The 17,281-nt window shown below is 44.1% G+C and overlaps 1 protein-coding gene across 4 annotated transcripts in view; it reads left to right on the top strand.

The window, feature by feature from the left end:
• CTBP2 (C-terminal binding protein 2) overlaps positions 1-17,281 on the top strand; it is a 144,709-nt gene that overhangs the window by 76,903 nt on the left and 50,525 nt on the right. For all 4 annotated transcript variants that reach the window (XM_087764088.1, XM_087764090.1, XM_087764092.1 and 1 more), the window contains one exon: positions 2,600-2,759. In XM_087764088.1, coding sequence (XP_087620214.1) covers positions 2,702-2,759 — 58 coding nt within the window. In that variant the 5' untranslated portion in view covers positions 2,600-2,701. The remainder of the gene's footprint in view (positions 1-2,599; positions 2,760-17,281) is intronic.

The raw sequence follows: 17,281 nt of genomic DNA, 5'->3' as shown, positions 1-17,281 counted from the left end.
GATTCTGATAATATGAGCAGTAATTTCTCATTAGTTTCTTTTGTAGAAAGTTTTCCTCCAGGGAGTAATGCAGGGAATTGAGATGGCAGGAGAAAAGAACTTTAATGGAAGCATTCGTCCATCAGAAAATGCACTCTGTCAAAATTAAATACACTTTGCATATTGATTTTGTTTAGGAAAATAAAAGGGGAAAAGAGTTGCAGCCCCAACATTATGAGCCATTTGAGCATTTTCAGAACAAAATGCTAACTTTTTCTCTCCTGACATGACTTTTTTATAAGCTGGTATTTCTCCCTGAAAGTGGAGTGGGATGTAATAGAGGTAACAATTCATGTGTGTACTTTTAAATGTTGATCATGGAAATGCTGTTAGCTACTCTGGCTTTAGCTACACTAACAGTTTAATTTTTGTTGTGAGAAGTATTTTGACTGTAGCAGGCTTCTGCCTCTGGAATGGAAGTTTTCTGCTTCTTTTAGAATGTTGCATGAATTATTAATGTGAGTGGGAATCGTGCTCTTTAGCATCCCTATGTTTAAAAAAAATCAATTAATTATTGCTATAAATCTCAGAGATTATGCTGCAGTTGCGCTGCTGGGAAATTGGCCATTAACTACCAGGAAATCGCCTATCTTCCTTTAGTCAGAATTCAGTTGTACCAACACAACCCTTTTCCTTTTATAAATTAACTATCAATGTGATGCATAATTGATAACCATTTATAATAATAACAATAATCTCCATGAAATTGTCATCTCGGTATGCAGCGGCTTTGTTAGAGCCTTTACCCCTCGCATGCTCAGCCCTCGCCTACTGCGTTTGTTAACTGTGTTTTCTGGGAATTTATTGCTTCACTGGCGTGGTTTTAGGAGAGCCGTAAGCTGTTGCAGAGGAATAAAATGCAAGGTAGAAACGCCTGACCGGACTGCGGGCATGTGAAGAACCTGACGTGTTTTGAGAGGATGGGTTAGTGTTGCTATCGCTGCTCTACAGAAGGGGAAGCAGAAGTTGAGGTTACAGATGTTGCCCAAGGTCAACTTTTGGACATCGGCCTGGATTTTCCTGGTTCACGGTGTCTTCTTCTCGTGTGTCCTGTGTTAGGCGAACCCGGCGGTTTTTTATTCTGTCGTGAAAATTTTGTTTGCAAATGATGCAGTGTGAAAATTCACCTGCCACAGGGGAGCTGTTTTTGTTGTTTGGGGGTGCACTTGACCCAGTGGTACCGAGTTTGTGATTGTTACTGGCTATTCAGAATTTATTTATTTTTTTTAACCCTTTCTAGTACTCTGTATGCAGAGTGGTTGAGACTTTGCAGCATGATACAGATGGCCACTCAGGAGAGGATTTCTTGCTGTGCTTGCCCTCGTGCCTGCCTGCCTCCTCCCCTTCTCTCCTTGCAAGGCCTCCAAAAACGTGGTGGTGTTTGCTTGTTTGTTTTGCTTGGTTTCTGGAAATCACAGCTTTCCGCTAATTCTGCTCTTTCGGCACCTTTAAGTAGGCTTAAAAGGGTGGTGGATGGATGGGGGGGCAGGAGCCTCTTGAGCAGGATGCGTCCCCAGAGGTTTTGTAGCTTGTATCAGGGTCATGTGTCTTCACCTTAAAATATAAAAGAGGCTATTGAATCACTGTGGTACAGCATAACTCAGTAAAACGTTAGTGTGTGTAGTGTTGAATTGTTTGAATTCAGTTGTCAGCATGAGGTCTCTTTCTGTATGTCTCGATTCACGAATGCTGTTGCGGAACTTGCTTTGAAAAGCTCATACCTGGGTTTTACAATGAGGCTGTTGGGTAAAAGGGCCACAACGGCGCGCTCAGGGTCTGCAGCCTGAGCTCAGGTCGGAGCCTTCAGGGTCTAAACAAACCTTTGGCTCTCTGTAGGAACAAAAGCATCGGACCTGAGAGGATCCGTGTAGGGTCTTCTTCTGTGTCACCAAAACGCAGAAAAGCCTGCAGCTGCTGTCCCTTTGTAGAGCATTTCTTATAAATCAGCCACGCATACCGCTTTATGGATTGCTTTATTTCATCGGCATTTAAAAGTGTGCATGCGAGAAACGACAGCTCTGGCACCCAAAGTTTAATGCTAGCCCTTCACATATGAAGGTAAGGACAGGCTGCAGTGACAGCTGGAATATGTATCAAGGTCTAGTTGCAAATTCAAGGTCCGCTGGTGACTTTTACAGGGCAAGGCTTAAATAAGACATGAAAGTGGTTTGTGTGTGCATATGTGTGTGAAAGTACTGGAAGAGCAGAAGCTACTTTCCCTTTTTTATGTACTCTCTAATAATCTTTCAGTGTCTGTGAGCCTACAAAATAGCTTAATCGATTTTATCTGCTAGGAATAGATTTTTAAGACAGAAATAAAACTGGGAAGGCCATACAGCGCTTCAGCAGCTCTTGTGTACAATGCTGTTTTTTCTGATCGCAGGCAAGATAAAGGGGCTGTAAGCTTGATTTGCAGTATAAGGTGTGTGACCGGTGGGACGCTGGGGCTGACAGCCCTAAACTCACAGCTGGCCTTCTAGAAACCTGCTCTGCTGTTGGGGACGGGCAGGTCCCACCCGGTGTGCTGGAAACCCTAACGAATCCTTCTGTTTCTCTGCAGGATCGACTGTGGCGGTATGCACGCCGATTCCTGTGAATTTTCCTAAGCTCCTGGGGGACCGCTTTACGTTTTGAATCAGAAAGTTACAAAATACCGTCAAGAATGGCACTTGTGGACAAACACAAAGTCAAGCGGCAGCGACTGGACAGAATTTGTGAAGGTAAGAGTATGCTCCAGTTTTTCTATAAAAGCTGACCGATGGTTAAGTATATATAATTTTTCCTTGTTTTTTACAGCACTTAGACATAAAGAGATCCAGATCCAGGTCCAGGACTAGATCCCCTGTCCTTTGTGTTGGCTCAAAATACAGTCATTCCAATGTTGAAACATTGGCAAGGGATATGCTGGTTACTCATTTGAAAGTCATCTGTAGTCCTGTGAACAGGATTTTTGTTTGATTACCAGGTCTTCTCCTTTTATCCTAATTTCTACTGAAATGATAGAGTCAGTTCCAATTTGAAACATAGCATAAATTTATACTGTCTTTAGAAAAGGGTTGTGCTCTGTTAAATGTGCTGCTTTCTGGAGATCTCTTCTGGCTGGAGAAAGCGCCAGGACACAGAGGCTGGTGCTGCAACTCTTCCCTCCCTTCCCACTCTGAGCAGTGCCAGTTCCAGTGTCCAAGACTTTGGACATGAGTCCCTACCAGTCCTCGGGCTGGCTGCAGGGCTGGGAGAGCACTGTGCAAGGCACATGGAGAGAGCTCAGCATCCTCTGGTTTCATGCAGCTGCTCCCATATTTCCCTGGTTCAGGCTGTGGCTTGCTTCTCGGAGAAAGGCAGAAATTTGGCTGTCTCGGAGTTGAGCTTTAGTAAAGCCTTTGACACCGTTTCCTACAGCATTCTCCTGGAGAAACTGGCTGCTTGTGGCTTGGACAGGCATACTCTTTGCTGGGTAAAAAACTGGCTGGATGGCTGGGCCCAAAGAGTGGTGGTGAATGGAGTTAAACCCAGTTGGCGGCCGGTCACCAGTGGTGTTCCCCAGGGCTCAGTACTGGGGCCAGTTCTGTTTAATGTCTTTATCAACGATCTGGATGAGGGGAGATGGATGCAACTGCCTGAAAGGAGGCTGGAGCCAGGGGGGGTCGGTCTCTTCTCCCCAGTAACAAGTGATAGGACGAGAGGAAACAGCCTCAAGCTGCGCCAGGGGAGGTTTAGGTTGGATGTTAGGAAAAACTTCTTCACCAAAAGGGCAGTCAGGCCCTGGCACAGGCTGCCCGGGGAAGTGGTGGAGTCCCCATCCTTGGAGGTCTATAAAAGCCGGGGAGATGTGGTGCTGAGGGACATGGTTTAGTGGTGGACTTGGCAGTGCTGCGTTAACGGTTGGACTTGATGATCTTAGGGTCTTTTTCAACCTAAACGATTGTATGATTCTACGATTCTTCACTCAGGGGGCATGAAAGTGGGTGATCTCCCATAATATTGACTATCATCCTATGGAAAAGGTAGAAGTAATTGTTCGAGTATTTCTTACGGTTTTGGGGAAAATTTTAGAATGGCTTTTCTTTCGCTGGTGTCTGGTGATAGGGCAGATTTGCTGAAAATCATTCTTTATTAATAATGGTATGTTAGTGTGGCAGCACAGGTGACTTTTACCTTCTGTTTATTCAGTTTTCCAGCAGCAGAAGTCTGTAGGTAACATTTTCTGTTGCAGGTCACATAGTGTAAGTTGCTTATGATAGAAATCAAGTGATAACAAACAAGCTCTGGCTTTTTTGGCATACACTCCAATAATTCTCTTACGCAAACTGACACTCGTGCAGGTTTTACCATCAGCAGCGAAAGCAGAACAGTGTTATGTTAGGAAGAATATCTTAAGTCGTATCTCTTAAAGAGTTCCAGTGTTCATCTGCTCTTAAGGAGATGGATAGTGGCCTGCAGGGTAACAGTTTGCAGTATTACTTGAATGCCACAGAAGTGAAATAGGTTTTGCTCATGAATGAAAGCGCAGAGCTCACAGGGGAGTTGTACTGTGTCCGTTCAAGCAAAACATGTGGGGCTTTTTGAAGTTTCTAGTGAGTGTAAAGTGTTGATCAGCAGAACAGGGTGGGTTTTGCCTTGATTTTTGTGTGTTACATATTGCTTACTTTAGCACATCAAAGTAAAACTCCCTTGCCGTTGCTTTAAACTTGTCATGAGTTACTTAGCTCTGTTAATTTTGCTCTGTTAATTTCGGAGGGGGGACACAAAGCAGAGAAGATGCAAGTTAGGCAGGAGTATCCAGGGTATGCTACAGTGTGGAGCTGCATATTTCTCCTATTGAATGGCATAAACACTCCGGTGTAGTACACTATCTCGTCTTCAAAATTTACTTTGAACTTGACTTAAAAGAGTTGTATCAGCTGAGCCTGGATTTTCAAAAGCTGCCTTCCCGGTTTGATGTTTACTATCAGATCTAGTTGCTGAGTGTACGAGAAATTCAAAAGGATCATACGACAAACCTGCTAACGGAGCTTTAGATGTGATTGAAGTTTAGATTACTTTCCTCTGATATATGAGCTTTTTTCTTCTTTCATGGTCAAAACATATTCTTTTCTGATCTGTAAATGTGCAGAAGACATAACTTTTTAAAGTATACTTTGTCATTTGCCACTTGTTTTGTGATTTGATTGAAATGATGGGATTCACCATTGTAAGACACCGTCGTGTTGTATTTATAAGCAACAGATTAGGACTGAATGTAAGCAACATTGTAAAAATTACCTTGAAAAATGCAAAAAGCTTAGGATTTTCCAAAATACTAGACTTGTAGGCCAGTGGTATACTATACTGGCATCTCTGATGGCTATTTTTTATTACAGGCTCCTAATCTTGGGTTATAGCATAGTAAAGCACTGAAAAGGGGCCATTCCAGCTGCTGTGAAAACGCGCTTTGACAAAAATGAGCATTTCTCTTGGGTTTGCCTTGAAAGGTATACGGAATAATCCGTGAAAGATGATGAGAAATTAGGGAAGTACTTCATCAGACTGATGCGAGGAGTCTTTGCTGACAGAGGGTGTTCAGTGAGAAGAATCTCTACCGCTCCATCAAGCCGAGTGCAACGTGGTCCAGAGAAGTTGCTTTTAACGAGTTCCTGTTCTGTGGAAGCACTTGTGCAGCTTTTCTCTTTAAACCAATGGACGGGACACAAAGCTATATTTACCTGATGACAAGCTAAATGTTTTGTAGTACGTAGGTGGATTTCTGTGCTTTTTATGAAGTGGCGTATACTGTGCCATGCCTTTTACTATTCACAACACAAACCCTTGGAGAGTTTGCTAGGAACGGACTTTATTCCACACAGCAGGACGGTGGCAGGTCTGGAGGTGAAATATCCTCAGGCTTCGTGTTGTAATCACTGTCCATACTGCCAGAGGATAACACTTAACGCTTCAGTTCTTCGTTGTACTGTGCGAGCTGCTGCTGAAGGATTCTTCTTCATATGGGCTTACTAAAAACATAACTAGTCACATGTTGAGGGAAATAGCTTACAAACTGCCGCAGTATTAAAAGAGTATATTAAGAAGCTGCAGTGTTTGTATTACTCTGTTAAACGTGCATCTGGCATGGAAAAATAATCCAAGCCATGCAAGGGGGTGGTACCTTTGAAAACGCCGGTTCATAGCCTTTATGGGCAGGTTTATGAGTCTTCCAGGAAGAGAAGCAGTTCAGTCTCATTGCATTACTCAGCTTGACCAGTTCCTCTGGTTTTTTAATATACAGTTATGACATCTTTGTATGACAGCATTACTTTTTCCTCTAAGCAGGCTGTTTTGAAGAGGTGAGCTGTTTGCACCAGGCAGCGGATTTTGCTCTGTAGAAAAATACGGGTGGGATAAAGGGTGCAGACTTGAGGGGATAAAGAAATTTTATAAAGACATTTAGAGCAGTCTGTTAAGAATTAAGCGGGTTTGTGATGCCCGTCCGAATGAAGCTCAGTCGGAGTGTGCTCGCAGTGATCTTGGCTTACCCGTTTCTTTCTTTTCTGGTTGTCCCAGAGAGTTTGGGTGCCGATTCTGTAATTGCATCCATGTGGCTGGAAAGATGTATCCAGTGAATGGCTGGGGCTTTTGAAAATAATATATGCGGAGTGGTTTGCATAGTTCCTGTTTGTGGAATTGTGTCTAATTACGTAGCGGGTCAAAATATGCTTTAGAGGTGGAGCTGCTGGTGCTGTGTTTAGTTAGGCTTGTCCAGCACCCCCTAGTTCAGATCCTGTTCCCATTAGCTTGTAATTTTGCCACATTTTAAATTTGTTTGAGCCGAAATGTTCCATTCCGTGATGAGTTTTTGCCTCGGGGTGAATTAAAAAAAAAAAAAAAAAGTTCCAGCAAAAATTGTGGAGCGGTGTCTGAGTGGGAGATGGAGAGGGATGTTGTGTTTGCTGTGTTTGAAACAAAGCAGAACCGCGATCCTGCAGCCGCGGTACCCGCCTGCTCTGTTTTGGGTAAAAAGGGTCTGAATTTTGCAGCAGAGCTGCTGTGGTGTCAGGAGCGTGCCTGTTATTGTCCCCAAATTTGGGGCAATTTCTCAGCCTTTGAAAGAAATGAAGTGGGCACAGCTAACGCAGCTGAGGGTCGTGTCGTGTGCTCCCCGGGCCCGGGGGTGGTGGGCGCGAGGGGGGGACCCCTGCCAGAGCGCAGGCGTGCAAAGGGGGAGCAGCAGGGTTAGGTGAAGATGAGTGCAGCGTAAATAGGAGCACGGAGGCAGGACAGAGCCTGCGCAAGGAAGGTGAGATCAGCTCAGACAACTGACCCTCAAACTTAGGCAAAATAAGGTTACCTTTTTATCCTTCACGGCCGCCTTGATTTTAAGTTGTTAGGGCCGTCTCGAATTGCATGATCCTGTAGATATGTGTGTTACTGATGCTAGTCCTGTCAGCCTGGCCGTTTCCTCCTGCTCTTCGGGGGCTCTCCGGGGTCAGTCTTGGCTCTGCTCAGTTCCCATGCAGCCTCCTCTGCCTCCCTCTGGGCAGCAGAAAGCGGGTGAAGCTCCAGGTTGAGGAGAAGCTGTGGCAGGCCCTGCTAAGATGACAGAATGTAGGGAAGATGTGCAGTATGGCGGATAATGCCGTTTCCCTTGCTGTTTTGCTGAAGGGAAGGTTCAGCCGCAGAATCCGGCCGCAGATGGCTGTGTCCCCGGCTGCACAGTGCCCTGGTCAGGGTGGCTTGTTGCAGTGTGCGACTCACAGCAGCAATTTCAAACCATCAGCAGCAATAACCCTCAGGGCAGAAGCTCACCTGCCTTTCATTTAGGAAACAACAACAAAGAGCGATTAGGTGTAATTTTTTCTGTGCTACCTGTGGCAGAACAAGGTGTCCAGCAGTGCCTCCAAGAAACCCCAAGCTCAGAAGACCGTGGCACTCCTGGCACATGGCATCCATCACTCCCGCGAGACTCCGCTCGCACAAGGCATTCCCGTGCAAGGAAGTAACTTAAAGCATCACTTCTGCTGCCCAGCCTGCTGCTTGCTCAGCTGTTCTTTATGTTGTGCTTCTGTGAATATGGTTAAAAAGATATTAAATAATACCAGGAGCTAGATAGGGAGTGAGGAGCAGCCCTCCGCAGTTGCTGGCAGTGCCTTTGGGAACAGTCTGGCTGGGAAGCCAGAGGAGAAGGTGCTACGGCAGCGTGCAAGGTTGCGTTGTCATTTCCTCCTGAAACGTAGAAACTTAACGGGGACAAGGCCATAGTGGTGGCACATCCAGGCTACAGGATGGCAGTGTCTCGCCTGTGTGTAAAACAGAAGTTTCCCAACCCCACTGAATTCCTCTCTCATGATCCCAAGTGCTGCCTCTGCTCCGTACCGTTGCAACTGTGCTACCGTGCTGTCTTCAACACCGGTGCCATGAAATTTTAATGCCTGACTTTATAGGTTAAGGTTTGCAGTGACATTTATGAGTCAGTTAAGCTTTCAACACACACCCTGAAAATGGCAGCCCTGAGATGAACAAGAAGCAAAGAAAAGAAAATAATTGCAAGGCCAAGTGAGCCCAGACATTTTCTGATAGAGCTTTTGCTTCAGGATTTGTCATTATCCAGTAGGAAATCATGTCCTTGCGCATCAGTTTGTGCTAGGGCTGTCTGTACTTTGCAAAATAGCAGAACTGTTTGCAGTGCCAAACGAGCCATTCATATTCTTTGTTTTCTTTCGGGTCCTTTGATACGTCTAATGGCCGATAAATGCCAGCACAGTCATATAATACTTTTCAGTGCTTAATGCATGAGTCTCTTGGCTTTTTGACTTACTGACTTACATTCCGAGTGGCACCCTAGTGTCCTCTTCAGATGAGGCTTCTCTGGTGCTACCCACAATTGATACTTCCTTCAGGAATTCCTTGAGTTAACTATACTACCTATGTGTGGCCTTGACCCTCCACATCCCCTCCTTTATCAGTGGGAGTGGGGCACCATCGTGGATACGGATGGCTCTTGGATAGGTCCAAGTCCTTTGACATTATAGTTAGCCTTGAAAAGCTTGAATAAGCACCTTCCCGGGATACACCGGCCAGTTGGGATGGTGGTTTGCTCTCCGTTCTCCTATTTCCCCATCAATTTGGTGGCCATTCAAAGGAAAAGGAACAGGAGCACGTGAACGACGTACTTGCATTTTCAGGCTGAAGCAGGAATCTGGGGTTGAACTGGGAAACACCTTTGTTCCTCCAGCAGCCAGTTCGGGTGATTGCTCCTTATTTGTTTGTTTGCAGTGGTGTCTGCTGTTTGCTGGATTTTGACCAAGCCCTCATTAAGGAGGATCTCTGCTCTGAAATGTTCACAGCATAGGGCACCTGATGGTTAAAATAATGTACACATGATCTGAAAAGGAGCTGATGTCAGCAGCTGCTGCTCGGAGCAAAATCCACCACGTGTCCTGCAGCAGTCAGGAGACAACCTGGCCCTTGTGCTGCACATCCATGCATGTGTCTGCTCGTTGCTCTGAATTACTGGGTTGGGGAACTCTCCCAGCTGCAGTTGCTGAACCGTCCACAAAGAACCCAACAACCAAAAACGCGGAGAATTTTCTGCTGGGTTAGTGGTCTGGGTTTCCCGCTGAGTGTCCCGCAGGATGCGGGGAGGGTGCTGGGGAGCAGGACGTGAGCGGAGCGGGCAGCGGAGGCGGTGGGCGAAGGGTGGTAGCACTGGTGGGAGCCTAAAGCTGGGTCGTTTTTTTGCAGAGGTGGGAAGGGGTCTCTGAAATGGGGGAGGGAATTTGGGGAAGGAAAGGATGGTTTCATCATCAACAAAGTTATCTCAGCTGTGGCTGCGTGAGGCTGGTTAAGTCATTTCAAGGGTGGACAGAACTTCTGTATCCCACGTTTCCACCTGTGATGGAAGCCAATGCAAACCATATCCGGTAATATTTGAATAAATAGACTATGTAATGCTGGGTACTCTGGCAAATACAAACCTGGATCTATGGCAGGGGTGCTTTTTACCTGCTCTTTATTTCAGTTTCTCATCCATAAAAGTGGACTTAATATTCACACTGTCAATTATTGCTTGTGGTGCACTTCCTTATCGTTAAAATCTTATTGTTAAAAAAAAAAAAAGCCCAACCAAACATCCTTCAATAGAAGTGCCCCTGAAGAATTGTAATGGTTCTGGCTTTTCAGCAGTATTTGAACAGTGTGTCCTTGAAGTCTGGGCTCACACACCGCGAACAGCAGAATACGGAATAGGTTCTCATTCAACAGCTACAGTCCGTTCGCACTAAGACATAGAGGCGCCTTGCTCGTGGAAGCAGATGGGAAAATGTACTTAAAAGCTACAAGGCAGTCAAAATGAAAGTTGTACAAGCAACCTGAATTCTGGTGTCCTCTCGTTTTCCAGGCCTCAGTGTTTTGTTAACATGGTATTGTGTAGGAAATAATCAGTTACAAGACATTGTGGTACATGTAATGCCAGAAAATTAATTGCTTCAATGCTCAGCATCTCTCTTCCAGACCATTGTTCCAGACCCATGTCTGAGGGTCTCGGGAGTGACTTGGAAACTCAGGAAGGTGGCTGCCTCCAATTCTTGCTCCTTTATATAAGATAACAGTGGCCAAAATGAGTAGGTTTGATATTTGGGTGGAGGAATTTTCTTCCATTCTTGCAAATTTGAATGCCAAGTAGCATCTGATAATACTTATTTTTACTGCTTAGAAATAGAACCTTACTATCTCAGGAAATTCTTATCACCACTAGTCATTTGATGAGAAACAATGAGTTAAAGATGATATCAAGTGTGGAAGAAACTGCTTGTCCTGAGTAAAGGTGACTTATTTAGAGTAAATATAGACCTTTTTTTTTCTAGTGGATTTGAGTTTCTTTGTTCCATGAATGTAAAACACACTACAAGGATTTCCCCCCCAATAAAGCTTTTTATACTTTTTTTTAAGTTTCCACCTCAAAGCACATAAACTATCAGGCTTTTAAGGAAGGGTTGCTTGCCACGTTTTGCCTAGAGACAAGGCAGAGTTAGCTTGTCAGATCTCTGCCCTTGCACCCTGTGCTGATTTATGCTGACTGAAGATCTGTCTGGCTGCTCCTAATGTTTTGCTCTTCTGAGAGCCCATATGAAGTTCTTTGGCCTTTATGGAGGTTTCAAAAAATCACTTCAAATTCATACAGAAGCTTGGTTACACCTCGTTTTACCAACGTGGGCAATGAAAAGTATGCCATCCGGCAGTGCTCTTAATTACCCGTTTGCTGATAGAGGCATAGCAGGTTTGGGAATTACTTGTCATTAGTAAGTTTTGTTATTTTTTTTTTTTTTTAAATTGGACAGAATCCTGTGGATGAAGAAAGTTCAAGAAACCTCAGTGGCGTCACAGACATTAGTCAAGCTTATTGACCTTTTTCTGTGATTTTCAGCCCTTTTGCTGTGCTGAATGAAGAACCCTCTCTATTTGTAAGTGGACGTTTTCCGCTTTATGACGGCGGTGCTGTGTAGCTCGTATCTACAGGTATGCTGTTGTCCTCACAGCATGGAGCCATAGGCTGCTCAAGTAGTCTTCCAGTTCTACGTAGATTTTTTTTTTTATACATTCACTTCTATGCAGTCTGTCTCCTGTGCCGTGCCATAGCAGGATATGCATGACAAAATGTAGGACTTGAGCCAGATACGAAGCCTGCCTGACAAAATCCCCCAGGCATCCGGTAAAGGGTAAGACACATTTAGATAAGGTTACAGACAAAAATTTCATTAATTTGGTATGCAACTTTTTTGTAATAGATATGTGACTCAAGCTATTGCAAGAAGGAGAGCTCCCCTTTCCCTGAGACTTGAGTGCTATATGCACAGAAACAGGAAAAAATACTTCTGTTGTGTTCTCCTTGCATTTAAGCCCACATTTATGGTAACTTAGTACGTGTCTAACTCTTAATTCTGCCTTGTATTTTTCCATTTTCCCCAGCCTTAAGACAAGGTTCCATGTAACACGCTTTATAACTTCATGTCATTAATTAAGAAACAATTACAGCTGATGACTTCAATACCATCAACTTAATTTTCATCCTTACCACATTTCCCATTTAAATTAACTGGTTTATGGATTAACATGTTGTCATCAGATCTGTTTTTCTTTCTCTTTACTCTAAATCCTGCCCTGCATTTAAGGATTACTCAGAAGAATTATAATATCCCTGGAATATGCGATGAGAAACCATGTTAAGGGGTTGCTGGAGCGGTGGCCTCGGGGCAGCCCTGTCGCCTATTCCCGAGCTCCGGAGTTTGGGAGCGCTGCAGAAGCCGCCTCCAGCACCCAGGGGGTGGAAGCTGGCTGCTTTACTTCTTCCAAATATGTGATGGGAAATGATCAGTCCTTGGGGATGGATGAGAATGGGGTGGATTTTCCTTCAAAACACCAGAAAAAGCTCGTATCTAACTCCTAAGTTAGAATCTTTCAAGGGCTGACGACATTTGGATGTGGACCAGACTTTCAGGTTTGGTTCTGACTCTACTGAATATTTACTAGTAAATATTTTGACAGGAGTAGGACATCTGGCCATACTAAAATAAAGCTACAGAGAAACACATTACGCAACTTTTCTTTTATATTTTTTGGCATCCACAAACAGATGTAATGGATCGAAGTGCCAAAACAGTGAAGGTTTTCATTATGTCTTTTATATCTGAGAGCTTGCTTCAAAGAACAAGTTTTCTAGAGTTGGTTGTGCATTTTTGTTGCCTCAAGATTAAATGGCATTGATCATTTCTTACTGACACGTTTATATAGCCCATTAGCTTAACACTATTAATTTTTGTGTTTTTTTAGATTCTTTCTAATATTTAAAAAAAAAAACCAACATACTCTCTGCTGCCATCTAGCACCTCAAAACTTACTAATAAGCAGCTTCAGTTCACAAAATAGCCTATAGTTCTAGGTTGACACTCATTTTTGAGAGAAAATAGTGTCGCTGTGTGCTAGTGATAACAGGTATTTGACTGAATCAGCAAATGAACCTAAGCAAGGGGTGCGAGGCCGGCAGCTTCAGCCTCGGGGTCCTCCCCACCGGGGAGCAGCCGTCCCCCGTAGCCTTCCCCGTGGACCACGGTAGAACGTACCTGCAGATGTGGTCCCTCCACATTTGATACTTTGATTATTGCAATACAATAATACAATATATCAATCTTTTAAAAAAGCAATGCATAAATATTTTTTAGCTAACATAATATTTCCTCCTGTTTTGGTTTGGTTTTGATTTTTATCTGCGTTGGGTCTGCAAAGGAGGTACGTGTTTCAAGCTCTTGGCATCACCAGGGGAAGTAAAGCAGAGAGACACCCTGCACCCCAGCCTGTTTATCTCCTCAGGAGCGTGTTACAATCTAGTAATTAATTATTTTTTATGCAAAGCCCAGACATGCATGGCAGAGTTTGGAATTACAATATATATATATATATTCATTTAACAATGGATTCCTCTGCTGCTTTCTGGGACAGACATAATTCCCATGCTTTTCATTACACGTGCTATTTAAATCTTGATCCTGAGTTCTTATTAAAAATGATGAGATTTGACCTCAAGGTCTAATACCCAGTTTTGGAGACAAGGTGCTTGATGCGATTTCTAGAGGATTATTTTTAAGAGCATTCGTAGATTAGATCTTTGTGAATAGTTGAGGGATGTGCCCAATGAACCTTGTCCACTGGCTTTTAGACTGCCATTCAGCATCCAGATTGATTTTTATTTTGTAGTCCTTGGAAGTGTGTAGTTTTGTGGTGTAGGGATACATCTGATATTTTTATTATCTCGTTGTTGATGCAGGAATGTGACAATGCTGTTTCTGGTAACTTTTATTGGAGTCTCCCCATACTTGAAGGCAAAATTGTTTCTGATTGAAGTTTCAAGAGCTTGTAGGGCTCATTCCAGTGGCTCAAAGTGTGTTTTACAGCTGGGCTTCTTGGTTTTAACTGCGAGTGTATCTTAGATGATTGCTAGCTTCCTGCATTTGTTACCTGCAAATTGATTTTCATCCCGGACAGCAAATAACCAGGGCTTTGCCAGGGGAGCAGGATAACACGAGGTGACAAGTTACCGCGGGCTCATCGGGGTGCTTCTGTGCATACATATTTATTCTGCAATAAATACAAGGTAATTGGAGGTAGGGTACCCTTCAATGAAAGATGGGTGAAATGCCTTCAGCCGGAGAGTTGCTGGGATGTGGTAGTGATTTGAGATGCGGTGTTGGCTGGCCGGGAGGGTGGAAAGGAACCTGCCTTCTACACCAAACTCCTTCCAAGCAGCAGTAGGCACAGGAAAGCAGCAGAGAGGCAAGCGGTCAGGTCTGCAGCGATCAAGTAGAAGGTCGCTGGAGTTTCACTGTGTGAAATGCCGCCGTGCACCTTCTCAGCCCGACGCCAGCTGGTGTGCCTGGAAGAGGCTTTGCATCCTCTCTCGTCACGTTGACATGTGGGGTTTGGGGGGATTCTTGGGAAATTAGTGAGAACGGCACTGCAATACTGTGTCATCAGTTTTGAGAGTAAGCGTCTGTTTTATTTGGCATGGGAGGTAGCCTCCTTTGCTGTGCCTCCTCATTTATTTAGGCACTATATTAACCTTTCGTTTTCCGTATGCACGGGCCCATTTGTATGTAGCCAGTGGGAACGGCAGTTGAACCCAGTCACAGATTCCAGTTTGTGCGTAACATTTAGAGGCAGCGTGTGTTAGTGCATTCCTGTGACTTGTAATGCATGTGAGCCAGCGGTTACAGCACGTTTCTATCCCAGCACCAGGGGGTTGAGTTACAAATGGACGTAAGCTTTTGTTTTTTGCTTTAAAGTCATCAAAATACAGAGTTACATGAAGCAATGATTGTTTAATAATCGGCTGATCTTAAGAGTGTTTTGTTGTAACGCACCAACAAATGGTATTTGAGCGTGTTTTGTTGAAGTTACAAAGCATCTATGCTTTTGGTTTGGAAATTAGTAAAAGCATGTGGCATGGCTTCAAGCGCTGAGTGCTTTCAGATGCTGTTCTGTTCCTTTGATTATTGAAAATGATTCCGGCACAATCCTGCTAATTTTCTCTTTGTACTCCTCTAATTTCAGGAGACTGTTAGAAAGTCCATCTAGGCAGAGTGCTTATTGCCACTGTGAGATTTTTGCAGAGCCAAATTTTAGCAAATGCAGTAATTTCCAAGGATTTGGAACATTTTCTTCCTGCTTTTCTTCTCCCATTTTTTTTCTTTTTTAATTTGTGCAAGCGCATGTGTGTGCATTATTCACGGTGCATGCTATTCCTTTTCCTCTCCCTAGCATCCATGGTATACCACAGTTTAGTTTAGCACCAGCTCATTTCTGCTTCCCTGGCATCCTGCAAGCTGCACGTAGGAGGACGATGTTCAGAAAAGGCTTCCCGAGCTTTGGGGGTCATTAGGCACAATCATGCACAGTCCTTGAAAGCCCAGGCAGTGAGAGCAGAAGCATTTATCCTACCGGTAGCTTTGTACCTTGTCTCCTGAAAACATATGAGAAACACTGATTAATCTTAACACCATCTGAATGTGATAGGTGTATATTATTATATCCCTCTTGATGGAAGGGGAACCCGCGAGTAAGAAATTAAGCAATTTACTCCCTGACAGTGGCAGAAAGAAGTATAAAGGCTGGGTGCCCTGGTACCTGCTCTCTCTATTAACATGAGATGTATTTGTTCTCTGGAGGATTTTTCACTACCGGGGGTAGGATTCCTTTGCCTTTAAAAGAGAAATAGCCTTCCCAATACTGATGCACCTTACAGTTTTCGCCAGAAATGACATTTGGCGTATTCACTACATTGTTTCAGTTCCACTCTCTCCCAGAAGGAAATAATTCGGGAGAAAACATCAACGTTTTGCTACATTAAAAATCATTTTTTCCAATGGAAACAAGATTTAAACTTGTAATTGAAAAGTATTTTACAATAATAAAAAGCAAAACTAAAACCAATCTGTACTATTTTGTTGCACAGAGTAATTTCTCCAGCAACTTGCTTTCAAAATTTGAAATGAAATGTTTTAAATCAATGTGAATTAAATTTCACATCCAACCTCCCCCAAGTCAGTGCTACAGACACCAAAAAATGTTGTTTACACAGTTGTGTCGCAGCTTTAGCATCCTGATTTCTTATCACAGGTTTTACATGTAAACCAGGCTTTCTCCTCAGGGGAAGAAAACTGCACTTTCTAGCACTGTGTAAGAAACTTCTTTCATATCCATTGCGAGTTGTTTCCAGAACCGCATTTCATGCCATCCATTTTTGAAAGTGGTGTTTAAACGACAGCCCAGCTTTCTTCTACTCTGTCGCTACCTTTTTTCCAGAGCAGAGTTCTTCTGTAGTTGTATCGTAGCAAAATGTACTGTGCGTTAGAGCAACACTAAACTGAAACTGAGGGTATTAAGTCAAAACTGTGCATTTTTCACATGATCTGAAATACCAAAGCTTTAATCTCTTGATCAGGTTTTTATTTTTTTTTTGCTTTTGTGTGTGCTTTTTCCCCCAAATACCTCTAGAATTAAAAGAAAAAGGGCGAATAAATTTTCCGCCTGTCCCACAGCCCTTCGTCTCCCCCTCATGTCAGGAATGCGGGTGCTGGTGCCTCCTCCATCCCGAGAAGCGCAGATGAGATTAGTTATGGTGGTTGTGCCCCGCTGCCTCTGCGTCCTCTCTTGGCCATTGCTGCCTGCGTCTGAATTCAGAAATAGCTGTGGAGTTATGGGGATTTGTATAGGCGCTGCTTTTAAGAGTGCCGAAAAAAGAAAAAGACGAGACCCTTACTGCCCATCCATGCGTATTTCGTTCCGATTGTTTCTTATTCATTTCTTGATTCACTGGGGGTGTAACGTTTCCTTTGCTGCCGTGGTGGCATGGGAGGCTGCCCAGCTTCACAGCTCCTGGGCACATCTTCCCCGCCAGCTGCAGGGCCGACGGCGGCTCTTGGTCAGCAAGAAGAGGGGCCAGCAGAGCCCTCCAAAGAGGACATCTGCCCCATGGCTGCAGGGAAGAGTACAAGTCCTACAGCCCCAAGCACTTACCTGTGCTTAGCTTGGAGCCCAGGAATATTTAATTTGTTCCATTGAGGTCAGTGCGTATGGGATAAATCATCCCTATGCATGAGTGTTCCCAGCGGCAGCTCTGAAGTTCAAGTTTCCTGGCTCCTGCGAGGCAGGCGTGAGAAGGGCACGTCCTTCTGCCCAAGGGCTGCAAGGCTGCACCCATGCAAGGGCAGGCCGGTGCAAT

Source organism: Nipponia nippon, unplaced genomic scaffold (assembly GCF_047370975.1).
Source record: "Nipponia nippon isolate SJK-2023a ecotype South Korea unplaced genomic scaffold, ASM4737097v1 scaffold_3, whole genome shotgun sequence".
NCBI lineage: Eukaryota > Metazoa > Chordata > Aves > Pelecaniformes > Threskiornithidae > Nipponia > Nipponia nippon.
The sequence above is the reverse complement of the archived record's forward strand: the minus strand, read 5'-3'. Positions and strand labels throughout refer to the sequence as shown.